The sequence below is a fragment of the Pholcus phalangioides genome, unplaced genomic scaffold, assembly GCF_987345545.1.
Source record: "Pholcus phalangioides strain wild (caught in Gottingen) unplaced genomic scaffold, Ppha-v1.0 ptg000005l_1, whole genome shotgun sequence".
Taxonomy (NCBI): domain Eukaryota; kingdom Metazoa; phylum Arthropoda; class Arachnida; order Araneae; family Pholcidae; genus Pholcus; species Pholcus phalangioides.
In genome coordinates, this window is record NW_028301598.1 from 4,189,668 (window position 1) to 4,208,245 (window position 18,578).

Sequence of the window (18,578 nt, forward strand, 5' to 3'; positions counted from 1 at the left end):
AATTTCAGTAAATAAAAATTATTTTTACTTACTGAACTATTAGAACTCACTCGCCGCTTGCAAAGAATTTTTTCCAGCTACATATTCAATCAGAGCTGGAACGTGCGTAGACTACTCGGTTTCGAAAACTTGTGAAGTTAGTTACTAGTTACTACATAGTGCTACATTAATCATACATAGTCGAACCCATATTTGAATACAGCCATTAATGATTCCTTTGGTTCCACTAATTATTATATGCTGAATGTCAACTCGTAACACATGAAAATACTTTTGTACGAGTACACTTTTTTGAGGGGACAAAATTCCACATAAAGTCTCTTACACGCGAAGAGCAACCCTAATTTCACGTACTGAAGAAAACAGAAAGTCTCGTTTATCCCAAGAATACAAATAAGTACGATACTCACCACCCCTGCCGCTGAACTGCCGCTTGTACGATCCAGTGAACCTTGAGCTACTCTGCCTCCTATGAACGTCCCTAATACTGGACGAACGTCGGCTCATGCCGCCGACGCTGATGGTGTCCATCTGGACGGGCTCCGCCACAGATATCGTATCCATCACAACTACCGGCTCGGCCATAACGGGTGTATGGCCGGGGCAAAAAAAGTCACCTATCACACGGATCTAGATCGGCCTATCACGTGGTGATCACTTCAAATTAATTGCAGTGCGTCGCACCAAACGCGTATCACGATGCAAGGAGCAACCCGATCATTTCCACCATTTACCGCATAAATGGGTGCAGAGCTGGTTTTACGTTTCGTGTACTTCACGGAAGGGAGAGAAAAAGGTGATTGGTATTGATGAAGGTAAGCACGCTAAGAAATAAAAAAAAAAAAGAAAAAGAGGCAAAATTCACGTATTCGAAGTTAAAACTTCAGAGCATTTGACGATAGATACGCGACATGAAGAAAGCCAATACGAGTAGATGATATTTATAAGACCAGCTCCAACTGGAAAAAAAGCTTTTCGTCTCTTTCCCACACTACTTATGAAATGAAGGAGAAATCTTCCCGCTGGAAGATAGCAGTAAGAAATGAACTCTTTTTATTTTTTCTCATTTTCCAAGGCTTTTGAATGATGAACGGGAGACTCTTATCTATTAATAGAACCACATCAAGACACACGAGGGGAAAGAAAACAAGAAAAAAATCACACTTTTTTTGTGCCTCTTACTTGCTTTTGCATCCATCATAAATGAAAGTTGCCAAAAAATGCTAACAAGAAAAATGAAATTATACACACACACATATATATATATTGTATATAACTAGGTATTGGAACATGGGGAAGGGAAAAAAATTGATAGCAGGAATGAGAAACGTAAATGATATTGATGATTTTCATCACTGGAAACAAACAAAATGTTTGTTTTCCTGAAACTCCTTCCTGAAACTCCAGATGTAGGAAAGTGTTTCGCGTTTCCCATCCGGCGACGTTCGAAAAAAGAGCGGCATTTATTCGAACATAAGAAAAATACCTTCCGATTAATGTTACTATTATATTACTCTATTACTAATTCTCGATTATTATTACTAATATTAATTCCCAATTACTATAATATATGGACGACATCGATTCAGTCAGCGATGATACGTGTCTTTGAGCGTGCATATAAGCCTCATCATTTCGACCGTTCATTTCGTTACATACCGTATATACTCGTGTATAAGCCAAGTTTTTTTTTGTGGAAAAATTCATTCCTCAAGTGGGGGGTCAGCTTATACTAGGGTCAGTTTTTGATGAGAAAATATCGACCCCCCACAATCAGTAGTCATTTTTGTAACAGTGTTCGAGAAGCCGGCATTATTGGTATGGGATATGTTCAAACCACACAGAACCGATGTCAAAGCCGAGGCAAAGAAATGTGAGGCTTAGCTTTGATACCAGGATGGGCTAACGTTGATTGTAAAGCCTTTAGATGTGAGCATCAACAAGCCTCTCAAAGACTATTTGAGGAATTTGTGGATCGAAGTTCTGATGATAAAGAAACTAGAAAAAGTGGTGCTTAGAAGAAACCTGACATTGGCCTAGTGTGCTAATGGGTACATGAAGCGTGGAATTCTGTTTTCAATGAAATTATCATCCGATTCTTCAAAAAGTGTTGCATTAGCAATGCGATGCACGGAACTGCAGATATCCTCTTTGAAAGTGACAATGGCGATGACAGCGTACCCATCACAGGGGCGATGCCGCACCCTATGATGATCTGATGGATTACGATGAGCTTGGAGACCGAGAAGAAATGGATTAAAAAGTTTGAATCATTTTCTATTGTCAATTTCCGCAAGCTATTTCATTTTGCATGAAAATATAAGAAATTTTTTTCTCTAAAATGCACGGATATTTTGGGGTCGGCTTATTCATGGGTTTTCAATTTATTGCGGTTTTGGTGGTCCTGAAGTGGGGGTGGGGGGGGAGTCGGCTTATACACGAGTATATACGGTACTTCCTCAGCTCTCGAAGAGTACTTTCTTGAAACATTTGCATTCATAGTGTTCTTTTTCTCCCGATAAATTTCAACAGTAATGCCGTTTTAACGTGTGCGGAGCGGCCGTTTCGAAAGGCGCTAGAGCGTTTGCGTTTCATGTTAGACCATGCATTCTTTGACGACAGTTGTTTCTATTGGTGTGAACTATCACCTTTTAAAGCTTTTCCCATCTTTTCTGAATCACCCTGTATTATTCGTAAGACCTCATGTTCCTGAAATGGTGGCTATGCAAGAGGGCTGTTCAGATGTTCGTTTTGGATCGGTATTGATGTACACACCTCTGGAAAATGCTTGCCAGATGCTGCTCTGCTATATCTTTTGGTGTGGCTGGACTGCACTGGAAGTTGCATCTGCGTTCGCTTGGGTCGAAATACTGCCTTATACTGTATATATAGGTCATACCATATACCGTAGTAGCTTGCGTGCAGAGCCTATTCCAGGAGCTGGATTTGGTTTGCATTACTGCTCTATTTGAAAACGAAACGAAGCCATAGTGTTATGGATATTTTGTCCAGTTCTCTTCATACGGTTTAGTTTTCTCTCGATGGCCCGTACTTGCCTTTTTTTGTCGTTTGAGCACCTCCGTCCACCATTTGATACCCTTATAGGGTGCGAGTTGTTTTTTACAACCTAAGAGAGTTTTGCAGTTAATGCTTATTACTTCCATCAGTCTTGTGGTATGCTGCTGTAGCTGATTTTGATCGACAATCTGTATCAGCTCCTAATGAAATCTCTCAAGTACCGCATGCATACTCCCTTGAAAACGAGTTAATCATCTTTGTGTGGTGTGAAACTTTACCGTTGGTAGAGAGTAAAGCGAATCCTTTCTAATATTGAGACAGATTTGAATATGCTTGTGTGTGCTCATTTATACTTTTTTTTAAACCGAGCACACGTCAGGTCTATCGCCATGGGCAATTTACTACCAAGAGAGTTGTGGCAGAAGCCGATCGTCGCCAAATTTTGTACATATACCAAACAGGACCGGGATTAAACCGTAAAAAAGTTCGTCAGAGCTGTGCAAAAATCGTCGGGCAACAATGGTTCCTGGACGCGTAATTACAATCCCTACTCTCTTAGTAACACAGGAAGCATTAGCACGCCGGTGATTGGTTACTGCGAGCAAAAAACATAGCAAGACGTCACGAGGCGGAGTTTTGGACGAAATTGAATTTCAAAGTTCATTAACGAACAATGAAAGCATTTTTTATTGAATCAGTAAATGATAGCTGGACCCAGCTTCGCGAGCCGTTACATTGTCTTCTCGATGCACGTGAACAGCATTTGATTAAATCAGAAACAAAAATAGAAACATTTTTAGTAAATGACACCAAACATGGAAGAATGAGAAAAAAATTTGGATAGGTTTGAGACCGAACCGAACATACAACCTTCGGTACGGGAGTCTCGTATTATAACCATTACTCCAACGGTGGATGTCAGACTAGCACAATTAAATGTATCTATTGTTAAACGTCACCAGCCCATGAGTGAAGTAATGGTTCATCACGCAGTTCGGCCAATCACGATGCGCTAAATTTCTAGAATGTAGCTAGAAATGTAGGAATTGTTTATAAGCTTCCTGGACCCCAACAGTCACTTTTGGAATGTTTACGCTCACTGTCCACTCGTTTTTTTTTTTATTTCATGTGTTCTTCGCAGGCTTTAGCCAAGGAGCTTTTAACACATGGCCCAATGGCCACATGTGGCCTTCGAAGCTTTTTGCTGTGGCCCGTCGACAAAAAATCTTAGTTGCAGGATTAATGGAAATGATTGGGAAAAAAACCCTTGTTGAAGGAGAAAGGGTATTCGAGAGTATTCATCGAGGGAATTCCATCTGTGATAAGTTTTTATTTTTTATATTGATCGTTATGAAAAAATTAGATTCGTTCGAATGTGACGCAATAAGTATAAGTACGAATAAGAACGCAAGAAGTATTGTGCTTGTTTGATATTATTTCAAATCCGTAGACAAGCTATCATTATGGAAGCAGTTATCGATGAAATCGAAAAATCTTGTTATATCTTCGAGTGGTTTGCCAAATAGAAACTGACATCTTTGCAAACTCTTTTACTGAATGCTAAAAAGTTATGATAAAATGATGACAAATATGTAAGATGAATTTTCTTATTTATAGTCGTTATTATCATAATTTATGAGTTGAAATACAGTAATTTCAATCACTGATTTCAATAAAGACTAAAATTTAAAGTTGGCTTCATTGAGAATACGTTAAAAAACCAGAACATCTTTACGAAAACGTCGGCATGGCCAAAATTACGTGAAAATACGGGAATGTCCCCGGAAATACAGGACGTATGGCCGCCCTACTCGTGCATCCCAATTCCGCTGCAAAAAAAATGTCCCAAACATAATTCAAGTCCATCCATTTGAGATTGGCACATTCTAGGAGGAAAAGAGGAGATTAAAAAGACAGCATCTAGCTGAGCGTGTGTAGGGGCCTTAACAGGCAGGGCCGGATTAAGATGTTTGGAGGCCCTGAGCACTTGAATGGTTTCGGTGTCCCCACCACCCGATCCTTACAGGTATATTTTACTCGATATTGAATCTATAAATAAATATAACTAAATGAAATTTTATACTTTTTTAAGATATTTTAGCCATCGTCTACTTGTTTGGATTCCATGAACTGGCTTCAAAAGCAACCACTGTGGTTCACCAAGTATAAGTTACCTCTGAGTAATATCGGCCATGCTAAAATTCAGTGGATTCATACATTTTTGAGTTGCAATACACGTGTGTGTATTAGCATTTCTTTTTCTTCTACAGGGGATAAAACTAGGGTTGGGATCACACTATAAAAGTTTGATAAAAGATCTTTTTCATAACTTGAAAAACAACCAATAACACAGATGCGCTCATTGATTGAATTTTTAATAGCTTTTGAGAACTTTTCAAAAACTTTAATAGTGGCCTCTTTACACCTATACTCTAGGAGCTCTAGATCAAACTAAGAAGTGTGGCTTTAGGCTGTGTAGCGATGCACAGACCACCCAATCAGGGTAAAAGAAAAAATAGCTCCAAAGTTTGCAAAAAATTTAGAAAAAAAAGTTTTATGCGAAATTTCAAACTATGAGAGTACTGGACTGAATGAGTTGCAGAGAAAACCATAATTTTCGACGCATTTCATTGGGCTGGGAACACAGCAGTGAGTTTTCGGGGTTAATTTACTGGAGCAAATTATATACCAGAGGAGCGCTGAAACAGCCTCGCACAAGTAATAATAATTAAAGATAAGATAACGCTCTTGAATTCATTATCGCCCATTCATTGCATCACCCCTGAAACTATGTAATTGATAATTCCCCCATTCACAAAGATTTATACATTTTCAAGTTCCCATCATCTATTACTCTCAATGTGTGCATCTCTTGTACACAGTCCGAGGCAATTAAGCGCTCTCAACACAGCCCTCATGGCAATTAGACCTATTTACAATTTGTGACAATTAGTATGCAAATCGGTAGGCAGGTATTTTTATCTAGGTAGGAGTGGGGGGGGGGGGGGAGAGAGAAATCAGGAAAATCAGTTTACCAAAGGGCTGCTGTTAAGAGAGCCCAAGCTTACTTCATGAAAATAGCATGAAATCTCATTCCAAAAACTCAGCATTAACGTGATCTCTAGTTTGTAATATTATTAATTTTTCTGCATTAGTGCGATCCTTTTAATGACAATCTTCAGATATACAATCAAATGAAAATTCTGATTTTTTTTGCTGGAAAAAGCTGTACAAAAAAAAACCCATTTTATTAACTTTATGGTGCCCCCGTTTTCCTGATACCCTAAGCACATGTATATTTTGCTTAATGGTTAATCCAGCCCTGGCTGCACATGAAAGTAATATTTGTACATTTAAGGCCAGAATGATAAAATAATTCATACACAAATCAATAGCTTCAATACTTATCTTAATAAAATTGCCCTAAAACGAATGTGGATCAAGTGCAGATATGACCTTTTCAGTCTTATACTCAAAAGGTCATATCTGCAATAAAAGTCGAGTTGAAAAACGAATCAAAAAGACTGTCTTTGATAAGTTTTTCAACTTGACTTTTTGCACATTGGTCTTCAAGTCTTATATGAAAGTGCTTCGAGAGATATAGAGGGTAGAGCCATATAGATCAGACAGATGATTATTTATCACTCTGCATTATGCTTAAAACTAATAATAGATATAAAAGAGCAGAATGAATGTGAAATAAATTTGAGTTTGAAATTATTTCATGTTACCTTATTCCAAGGCCGGACCTGGAATCCTGCAAACTACGCGGCCGCAGAAGGCAAACTAAAGAAGGAGGGGCGATTTTTTATCACCAAAATGTTATTCGCTTACACTTGAAAAATGTCCAGAACCTGCCCCGCCTTATTCTCATTAAACTATGCCACACATACGCAGACTATCCTAAAACAGCAAACTTGTTCATCTAACAAAAAAACATCCAGTGTTTTTTTTAGGAAGGAAGCTTGGCCATGGTCCCCAGAAGGGTGAAGCTGGCAGAGCTCCAGTGTACCATCAAGATGAAGACCACGGACTCCCCCCTGCCAGTAAAATGAAGGCCACAGACCCCTTTACAAAATAATAATTCAATGTAAAAAAAGAGTTAATCGTTGTTTCATTCAAGCTCAAGTAAATGACCTTTTCGGCTCCCTCAATGTGAATAGAAGTTTGCTTTTTCAAATAAAAAGAATTACAAGAAATGGGGGGGAAGAGAGTAAGAACTCTTTACAATTTTTTTGTTTTTTCTCTCTTTACAATTTTGCAACAGCCCCCTGGTTGCAAAATTTAAACGTACAAAGTAAAGAAAAGAATGTTTTTACATAACCACAAAAAAAAATAGTTACCTCATCTGACAAAAGTTCTAGTTACGACGGCACTGATTGGGAGACATCAAAATTTCATAGACGCTTTGGTGGGACATGGCCTAAAAAGGTGGAACCACTGACCTAACTTAAGAATGGAAAACTTGCTATTATTATTACATGCTTTATATACTTATTTTTTTCTACAATCTGTTCGGTATCTCACTTTCTTTTGCTTTACATGGTAAGATCAATATTATAGTGAGGGTTTCTTGAAATGATAGCAAATCCTATCGACAGAAAGCAAGGCATTTGTGCTTTCTTCTAATTTTCAATGATTCAAGATGTCAACTATTTTTTACCATCTTTGATACATACTAATTACATACAGTACCTCATGTTATAAATAGCATACAAATATGCAGGATTAAAAAGAAGGCACTGGTGAGATGGTGAGAAGAAGCTAGGAAAAATTTTTTTTGAAAGACTTGACGTCTGTGGAGACAAAGCTGCTTAAAACGAAACAAATATAAATCCATTCACATTTTCTAAAGATTTAAAAAACAGTAATTTATACATATATATATGTTCTACTGCAAATTTGATTAGATATTTATGAAAATATGTACACTTTCACAGCCTCCAACTTATGTTAATAAAATTGTGTTTCTTCCAAAAGGAAGATCTATTTTTCCTTGCTTAAATAGGAATTTCTTCTATAAGTCACACCTCTTTTATGGATGAATTTTTCTTGCTCCGTATGAGTATGCATAAAATTAGAGATGGGATGAATATTTGGCTGCTATTCTGCCTGTTCGGCCAAATATGTGCAAATCTTAGCACAACAAACTAATTTTAAAAAATTATATTAACTGGAATTTTTCACATGAATTAACAATTTATGCTGATTATATTTTATTGTGTGGTGTATACCTATCCCTTTCTGTGCAAGAGGTTGCGTCAGGGTGAATTTCTATGATAAGTAAAACATGAAGCTGAAAATAGAATGCTACACCGTAATAATGTGGAAGTGAGCATGAATTATGCAAGTTCACTAACTGAAGGATATACCTAAACAAGAAACATATTGAGCTACTGAAAGGGGCAAAGAACAACTAGAGTGGAAAAATCGTAAATTTTATGATGCATTAATACTTGAGAGTAAATAATGGTTGGCATGTTCTTAATTAGGTTTAAAATTGTAACAAGTGTTGGAAAAAAAATTGATTCTGTAAGCATAGTGATACCCCGGCTAACGAATGCCGTGGCTTACAAATTTTCCGCCAAATGAAGATTTTTTCATGTTTTTTCTGCTTCAGCTAATGAATACACATTCAGCTAACAAACATTTTCGATGATATGTATGCTTGCACTAACATAAAATATCTGCGCCGTGAGCTGAAGTTTTGTCCCAATCATCATCAGAATTACTGTCAATAGGGCCCGGTTAACTCATGTTGACCTCCGAATGTTTTTTCAGATGTACCTATGCTTCTCGTTCTGAAATTTTTTAAACCATTACATATGAAATGAAAGACTCAACCAAAATAGAAAATGCATTGAAAGAAAAAAATGTTTTCAGAGCATGCATTCTTTCAGTACGAGACTCATTAAGCTGAACAGTCTGAGAAATTACCTTTTCTGTATCAGACTCAGAAATGAGCTGAGCAAATCCTAAATTGATGGGGACACATGAACTCAATTGGATTGTGTTAACATGAGCTTTAGTAGACTAAAGCTGATGTTGGTTGTATTATATGCTGGAAAATAAAATGATCAGCATCTCTCATCTTCCTGTATATTCTCATTTATACAATTTTGAAGCTACTCATTTTAGTCTTCAATCACTTTTGTATTTTTTATAGCATCCCTTGGTGTTCTAAAAATCTTTAAATTTTTGGCAGAAGCTGGAATGAATCAAACGATTTTCCACAGAAACCTATGGAAAATCCTGTTTGGCTAATGAAGTGATTCTGGAACAATTCGTCTTTGTTACTGAGGTATCACTAATATTGAAATACAATATATCATTAAATTTGATTGTGAGTATCATGGCAACAAAAATCTCTTGGTTACCAGTTTTTTAATATTTATTTAAATAAAAAATTAAAGTTAATATTAAAATAAAATTAATTTAAATATTTAAAATTCAATATCAATCATTTGAAATTACCAATAATTTTATTTTCACTTAGAAATGACAATTTTATTTATAACTATGATGAATTTTAAGAAAATTGATATTCAGCTGCCGAATATTCAGTATCTGGCCAAATCACTATTCGTCCCATCCATACATAAAAGAGGGATTCCACTGTGATGCTATGTTTCTGTAAGGCTTGGGTGTTAGTCTGTCTCCCATTCAAAAAAGTCTCTCCACAAAGAGCAGGCAGACCGTCAACACGCTACTTACATGAACACGAAAAGTCAGGCAAATACCTTCATTTCTAATGGGGAAGACAGCACTTTTCAAACACAAAAGACACACAATTCTAACATCATGCATAGTGTGTACGTTGAGACAATATACAATACACATTAAAAAACTTTCCTGCATGCACCAATTCATTAAAAATTACTTAGAGTAGCGGTTCTCAACCTGTTTTGACTCGCGGAGCCCTTTCTGGTATATAATTTCTATGGATTAGCCCCGCACGTAGGCCTATTTATTATTCAATCATCAGTTACCGATTTATTACAAAAATACTTATAATTATTTTTTCCGAATTTACTGGGTTTTTTTGTATTTCTCTCAACCTGCCATGGCGTCCCTGGGAAGTTCACATGGAGCTCCAAGGGCTCCGCGGAGCATCAGTTAAGAACCGCTGACTTAGAAGAATGTTTACAAGGTGCATGCATGATGTAGTAGTAGTATTATTTTATATTTTACTGAAAATCATCACATATTATCACATAAAACAGTGAGATAAATTAAAAATACAATTAAATAATGACAAAATTTTGCATTTAGTTTGTTCAAAATCAGTTTTCTAACTGTCTGGCCCTATTATCAGGGGCAACAGATTTTACATCAAATCTCTAATTAATTGATTTTTCAGATTTATAAGATAATATGCAGAGGAAATATATTTGACACAGTGTTTTTCAATACCCAAACTAGGCCCACATATGCATCACATCGGTGTAAGTGCGACAAACCCCTAAAATTGTTTTCAAAATCGCAAGTTAAGCAATCACCATAGCCGATATGCCATAAATATGATATACAATGTACTTATCAGTTTTATACAAACTACTGCACAAAAGAATACTAAGAACAATAATACAATAACACAATACTAACTCCAATACTTGTACTGGAATAACATCTTATTAAATATCTGTACAATAATACCTTGGCTTACAAATTTTTTGGCTAATCAAGATTTTTCTTGTGTATTTCTGCCTCGACTAATGAATATGGATTTGGCTAACAAACATTTTAGTTAACACATTTGCATCAGGCCATTTTTTCCTAAAAAAACTTTCGAGTAAATAGGGGTGTTTTAGTGATATAAAGATATTTTAACTTGTATTAAAACTGTGATAATTATTTTTGAAATTAATATATTTTATAGCAAAATTTTATATTAATATCCATGCTAGCAGTGCCCTTCAGCAGAAAATTTTCAACCATGACTCTTACCAAAAAGGACTAACTTCGTGGATTCTACCAGCTCTTGAAGTTTGGTAGCCCCGGTCTACAACCATAAAGCAATTTATTGGTCCAGACAAAACATACATTTGTTGTGATTGTCCACAGGCCTACATTCAATAACTTCTTTTTTTCCAGTATAAACCAGATTCCCACATTGCCTTTATGTAAAACTCCGCAAAATTTAAATAAGCAACCTAATTATTAAGAATTATTTTAACAAACAATAATTGCATTCAATAGTGGTAATATTTTGTGATGGCAAAAAAAAAAAAGTCTATTTGCCACTTACTTGGTCTGAAGGCTAAATTTATAGTCGTCGAAGTTTTATTCGCTTCATTCTTCCCATTGCAGATAATTTCAAGGTTCTCACACTGTCGGTTTCTTATTGGACATGAATCAACTACAGCACTTCTGTTGAATGGTGGCATCATTGGATCATCATATATCAGCGACAAAGGTGGTGCTGATGGTTTAATTGACCGATTAAGTGAAGTGGCCATTCTGAAAATCAATTAAGAAATACTTCAGTAATTTATTAAATATTATATATGCTGCTCTATTATTTAGCCTCTTAACAGGCACAATTTAAAGAAAAAGTCAACTTTTGAAAACACCACAAGGATAATGCAGCAACAGTATATATACCGGTGCTTGACAAATTGCAAAAAAAATTTGGTGCCATCTAAATTTTTAGGAACCATTTATCCTTCCCAAGAAAAAGTTATATTTTGTTTTTTTTCCAAACTTTTATAGGACATCGTGACTCCTTTTCATGTGTCTGTATAGGTGGATAAATTTCAGAAAATTTTATATTGTCTTCACACCCCAATTTAGTGATTACTAGGGTTAAAATTTTTATGCCCTAAAAACTGTGCTCTATAAAAAATTCATTTATGCCCTTAAAAAAAATAAGGCTGTAAATATCCCTATAAAACAAAAAATGTCATAAAATTTGTTTCATTCCTATCTCGGATGTACCAAATATACACACAGAAATTTTTTAATGTAAAATAATGAAAACAAAATATTTTTTTCTCTCGTCTCACAATCATTGAAGACCTTGTTTATGTTTTTGGGTGTTGATGTGCTGCAACAGAGTGGATTTCTTTTTTGCAGCAGTATCGCATATTAGAAAAACAATATTGTTTCATCTGTACAGAACACTTTCTCACCATATTCAGAGAAGCCAATTTCTTCAGTTTCTGTTAAGTCCTTCAAGCATATTGAGAGAGGGAAAATTTGATTTCACAATAACACACGAATCATTCACAATCGATACAAAAATTATTTACAGTTACTATAAGAGCAACTTCCGAAGAATTTGAAGATATTGAAGCCCTATGGGGCTTTTATCTGGACCTGCTTGAATTTGATCAGATGCAGTGAATTAACCTTATTGAGCAAAAAAATTTTCCAATTTAGTTTTTTTTCCGTTTTTTCCCCACAAATTCAGAATCAACGTGCTGCCATCTATAGATAAAAAATATCCAGCTGAGTATTTAGCTTTAGAAAAGTTTTGCACAAAATTAAAAAATAATAATTCTAGATTTTATTTCATAAAAACACAAAACTTCCCACAAACGCTTAAAAATTTCCCCGTGGACCAATATCAACTCATTTTTCCCACGAGTTATCGTTAGAGGCGTGAACAAAAAAAAATTATGAAAATTTTACCTTTTATCAGAAACCTTGAAATAGCAAGTAAAAATAGCAAAATATGCAAAAAAATAAAAAAGACATACAAATCCTAGCCCTAGCGATTACATTCAAAAAGTTTTGGTCTCAATGTGAATTTTTAAGTCGTCATGGCAACCTGGTATTTGTAACACTGATACAATGGATTCCACTCAACGTGATCAAGTTTATTTGGAAAAATAAGATAATTTATGTGTGATTATAACAGAGCTCAAAAAAAAAAAACCCACGTCGCCATGACAATTAAAAAATTGCCATTAGTGTGATTTGAATTTTCTTCCTCATTACGTAAATTTTCTATGTGTAAACAACACAAAAACTTTTCTTGGACTTAGGATGGTAATTTGTAAAGTCAAACGAAACATTAGTTTAGATTGTTTTTCTCAAAATTATGCTTGGCGCAAAAAAATTGTCTGGTGCACACACTTCTTTTTGATTTAATCAAGGCCTGATCTATATGTAAATAATTTGAAACAAAAATTATATACAATACTATAGGCCTTTAGGTTTACAGTATGTTAGGTAGTACTAAACTGTAGGTTTGTGCTTCATTAGCTAGCAACTGGCATGGCGTGTTATAGGCAGACTGGAATCCGGGCAAACACAACATAGTGTCGCGGACGTTGTTGGAGTCGCCAGAAGTGTTGTTGCAAGGCTGTGGAATCGATTCCAAGAAACAGGAAATGTTAGACGTCGACCAGGGCAAGGTCGGCCAAGCGCCACTACAGCAACTGATGACCGGTATATACGGTTAACAGCCCGTCGAAACAGAACAGAGAATGCTACACAGCTACAAAGATGGTTGCTCTTGGCAACAGGACAAAGGGTGTCCAGCCAAACAGTACGTAATCGGCTTCATGAGGGAGGGCTCTATGCACATAGGCCAATGGTCTGCATTCCGTTGACCCCACGCTACCGTGCGGCCCGAGGCTCGAAATAACCCCGCATTCGTTCGTGAAAGGTCACAATACAGACGAGCTGGTTGGATGGTATGGGGTGGAATCAGCATAGGCGGACGTACAGACCTGCATATCATTCGGAATGGCACTTTGACGGCCCAAAGGTATGCAGACGAGATACTGCGACCTCATGTCATCCCTTACGCTGGAGCCATTGGAGATTCCTTTGTTTTCCAGAATGATAATGCCCGACCGCATAGAGCTCGTCTGGTGGAGAACATGCTTGAAGCTGAAACAATACAGCGTATGGAATGGCCAGCATGCTCTCCTGACCTGAATCCAATCGAGCATGTTTGGGACATGCTCGGACGACGTATTGCTGCGCGACAAGGTCGCCTGTTACTGTCCGAGACTTGCAGATTGCACTTCTTGAGGAGTGGAACAGTATTCCCCAAAGTCTGATCGATAACCTCATCGCATCCATGGCAAACAGGTGTGCAGCAGCCTTAGCTGTTCGAGGAGACCAAACGCCCTATTAAAACTCATGCATCATGTCTAAACAGTATTTTCATGTTTTTTCCATATTTGCAAAGAATTAAAGCTTAATTCCAAATTTTTTTACATCTTTTTTCTGTATTGCGCTTTGATATGCGTGTACTATCCATTGTATGCCAATACGTGGCTGTCTCGCACGGTTTTCTTCATTCTTCTTCTTTTTTGTTTGCTCCCCTAATTGTTTTGAGCAGTGTATATCAACAACAATAATACATGGAAATATAATAAAATTTTTCATCAATTATTTAAATTTATAATAAAAAATAATAATTTAGGCTAATTTGTCCACTTTGTTATGTCTTCCAAAAACTCAAGCAATGCAACAGCATGGAAACTATGATTTAAAGTAAAGTTTTCATAGTTAAAAGGTTTTGAAGTTTTAAGTTAAATTTAATAAGTTATAAAAAGTTTTGATTTTGAGTAGTTAAATATGTGAAAAAAATTTATTTCCTATGAGCCATTTTCAAAAAATCATGAAAAACCATCTAAACGACAGAAAAAAAAACCAATTTTTTTTTTAACTGTTTTTTTTTCAGCATATGTGTAAGAAATAAGCTTATTTCATTATTTGAAAATAACGATATTTATGAAATAACGATATTTATTTTTTTATAGCGATATTTGTGTTTGTAACAGAGTAGATAAAATCTATGACTTTCAGTCATAAAACCCAAAAAATAAAATATTATTGCAAATTAAAAGTGAATAATATCTATAAAATATTAAACTTCAAGTCATTGGCTATAATTTGAGATCCATTTCACTTTGAAAGATCTATGAAAATATCTCAAAATAACCAATTTTTACTACCAATTTATTCCCAGTGCTGCAAAAAACTGAGCTATTCTTAACAACTATCTCAAAGGCAACAATAAAAATGACAAATCTCTCATCGAGTGATCTGAAGAAGCTATTACAACGTTTGAGTCATTTCATTCCGTGCACCGCCCAGGCTCTATCGACCATTGTCAATTTTAGCCATTGCCCGGATGGGGGGACTGGGCGATGTCGGGTGCTTTATTATGCATATAAAATATAAAATACATGAACATTGAATATAAAAACACATTATTAAAAAAAAAAGTATATACAGATTTAAATATTTCTATTATACAATATACAATTTATTCCGATGAGCTCTTCTGATATCCTTTCCAGCTTTATTGAGCCCGAGCCCCCTGTTCCTCTCTGGGGCCAAGCGCCAGGTCCTGAACCATGTTTTCCCTCATTGGCTTGTTGTCTCGGGTGAGCCCTCTGCCGTGTCCAGGCCAGGTCCTGGACCACGTCTTCCCTCGTTGGCTAGTGTGAGCCCTTCGTGTCACATTGGTCCGACCAGGTGCCAGGTCCTTCAGCATGAGGGGAGGGGGTTGTTCGATTATTCAAAAGCTCCTCAGCTTTTGGTTGGGTGCTTCACAGTTTAAACACTGATCATTGGGACTTTGTTTCTTGATTACTTTTTCACTGGATCATCCTATTTGAAGTCAGAGTCTTCCCATATTTCGACCGCTTCTTCTCTCTCCGATTGCTCTCCCTCTGTGTCGTATTCTTCGTCTTCTAATTCTTCTATTTCCTGGGAGAGTACCCTATCGACGCTGTCTTCGGCTTCTGCCCTTGCTCTCTGTCTTTCGCTCCTCCTCAGTTGTTGCGTTTCATGTGGAGTCTGGATGGTCTCATCCCTCTTGGTGTGGAATGTTCCTGGTTGGCCTCTAGGAGTTTAACCAGGTCCTAACATATGAGTCAACCAAGCAACAGCTCTGATGTCACCGTTCTCGCTCATCCAACTCCTGATGTGGAACTTGCTGTAATGGTCAACTCATTTGATATGGCTGTTGTGATGAAGTTTCTTTTCAACACTTGTCTGTAGAGAAGCAGATTTATCTGACAATGCCAAGGGAGTCGCAGTTGGTAAAAGTTTAAGACCCACTAGATTAAGGATTTTTTTTCTCAGAGTTTCTCGAACGGAATGTCGCAGAACCCTGGGGTTCTCTGGTGATATTGTGAGGGATGGTAATGAATATCAATAGTTATGGGAATGTTCTAGGGAACCCTCACATTAGACGGATTCCCACCATTTAGCAAGGATATCATTATTGATGGGTTTCCTAAAGGTAAAGGTTTGCTTAGTGGATATAAAAAAAAGACATGTTACACATTGTTTTGAATATAATAATTTATTGAGGTAATTAATTTTTTAATTCACGCATTTATGATATATAAAACTAAAATATACCATACCTCTGTTCATATATGAGAAAGCTTAAAATATATCTTCAATTTATCTTTTAAAAACACTTAATTGATAAATGCCTCGTCACTAAATCACACATGATCTAACTTCATTCAACAAGATCGTAAATAATCAGATTTAAAAAAAAACACAACAAAATACGCTCAGTTCAGTTGTGTACTTGAAATTTCCCTGAAGAGGACCGGAAATCAACTAATAATAGGTTGACTATATGACCCACATTTTACAGTACACTTTTTTGTTGATCTTATTTTATTGATAAAATTACAAAAATTGAGATCTCAAATACAAAAAAATTAGGAACAACAGCGATTTGCAACTAAAATGATTGCCAATAAATGCTAAAAGTTTAAAAAAAAATTTCCATTGGCAGAAATTGAAGAGAAATATGAAAGTGTGGAAATTTGTTAAGATCTTTCACCTCAGTGGCAACGGTCATTGTTCTGTATCACGTGCTCGTAATGTAAACAAATCCAAGCGAACATTATTTTAGTAGCTTTCATATACGAAATATTTACTTCAATTAAATAATTTAATACTTATTAAATGGATTAATCTATATAGCATTTATATGCAAATGAAAGAAAGAACCACGTGATGTAGCGTCAATAAAATTATTTCGCTTTATCTCAGTGCCAAAGTTTGAGATAATTTTATGAGATAACAAGAGATAACCATTGTATGTATTCCATTATTATTTTTTATGAAGAAATATCTCTGTAACGTAACAATTTTTTACGACTTTGGTAATTAAAATAGAGGAAATTTGTTAAATATTTATTTGAATCTCCATCAGTGTGTAAGTATATCTATGTTACTTTCCCCTAAAGAAAATTGTTTTAATTGTTCTAGTGCTTTTTGTTACTTTCCACTAGTTAATCTTTGTTGGGCATTCGATGTTACAGAGTTCCTAGTAATCTAGAGAATCGGGGAAAATATGTAAAATATTTGGCAAAAGTCACACAGGGAAATACGCAAGTAGTTGATAAAATTGAAGGGAAAAAAACAAACTTTAAAAACAAAAATCTGAAACTTGTGAGGTTAAGATTTTGAAGTACATTTATTCCGCAGTTTTGGTCGTGGGAAGTCAGGAAAATTTCTGAGTTTTTGTTGGGGAAATGATCAAGCAGATTTTGCTGGAAACCCTTGTGCTAAAAAATCGGTTAGACAGGGGCGGCAGCTTAGGCCGAAAAGTACCAGTGCTGCCACCCTTTTGAGTCATACTTTGACCCCCAAAGCAGAATGTGCCAAAATCTGTGACGTACGTCACAGAACAATTAGCGCTGCTGCAGAACAATTCGGAAGAATTTTAAGAAAAAGTGCAAAAAACACTATTACATACATGGGGATTTTTACTGCAGAACATTTCCAGTCAGCCAAGGGCTAGTCGCAGAACAGTGCTAAACATTCTGCTTTGGGGACTTTGACTACGAAGTTGTTGAGAAAACTTGAGGGCGCAGTCAAGGCCTGAGGCTGTGATACCAGAAACAAGAATAGGCTCTACCAGAAGGTGCAAGAGTGTATTTTTGTGCCACCAGGAGCGGTCAAGTAAATTCTCGCTGAGGAAAAATTTAGCCATATAAATATTTAAAATTTTCAATAATGAAAATTTACAAGGTAGTACCAGTGCTGTCACTCTTTTGAATCATATCTTGACTACAAAGATGTTAAGAAGACTTGAGGGCACAGTCAAGGCCTGAGGCTGCGATACCAGAAACAAGAATAGGCTCTACCACAAAGGGCAAGAGTGTATTTTTGTGTCACCAGGAGCGGTCAAATAAATTCTCACTGAGGAAAAATTCAAGTTTTTTCTTGTCGAGAACCTGAAGCGCCAGAAACCTCTCTCAGACACCTTTTTTGACTTGATCACTCACAACATTCAACACGCTGTGGTTACAGTACGAGCTGGATTCAAACCTTGGACTTCCTGTTCACAATCTGATACACTACCACCTACACCAATATACAAATTCAGAATTTGATTATCCCTTATTTAAAAAGATATGAGTATTTTTGGTAAATAATTTCAATTTTTCACATTCGCAAAAAATATCTATTTTATTTTTTAATTTATTTGGTTGTTAGATATACAATGCAACTTATATAAAAATTCCAGTTGAACGTCCTGAAAATTTAGAAAGGTGTACACAATATCATAAGCGGTAATTTAAGTTAAAGGATTTTCCACACATTGGTATTTCGAT

At 36.1% G+C, this 18,578-nt stretch overlaps 2 protein-coding genes across 4 annotated transcripts in view; one reads left to right on the forward strand and one right to left on the reverse strand.

The window, feature by feature from the left end:
* The window catches only part of LOC149085754 (protein SSUH2 homolog), a 61,520-nt gene extending 44,973 nt beyond the window's left edge, over positions 1 to 16,547 (reverse strand). Inside the window, exons 1-2 of one of the 2 annotated variants that reach the window (XM_089232150.1) lie at positions 16,362 to 16,547; positions 11,267 to 11,478 (exon numbers count right to left, since the gene is read on the reverse strand). In XM_089232150.1, coding sequence (XP_089088276.1) covers positions 11,267 to 11,477 — 211 coding nt within the window. In that variant the 5' untranslated portion in view covers position 11,478; positions 16,362 to 16,547. Of the gene's footprint in view, positions 1 to 410; positions 667 to 11,266; positions 11,479 to 16,361 lie in introns of those variants that run through there. The other variant, XM_089232151.1, reaches the window with a different exon arrangement.
* A 236-nt stretch (positions 16,548 to 16,783) lies between these two features.
* LOC149085755 (beta-hexosaminidase subunit alpha-like) overlaps positions 16,784 to 18,578 on the forward strand; it is a 40,117-nt gene continuing 38,322 nt past the window's right edge. Inside the window, exon 1 of one of the 2 annotated variants that reach the window (XM_089232153.1) lies at positions 16,784 to 17,053. The gene's annotated coding sequence lies outside the window, so the exon portion shown is untranslated. Of the gene's footprint in view, positions 17,174 to 18,578 lie in introns of both variants that reach the window. The other variant, XM_089232152.1, reaches the window with a different exon arrangement.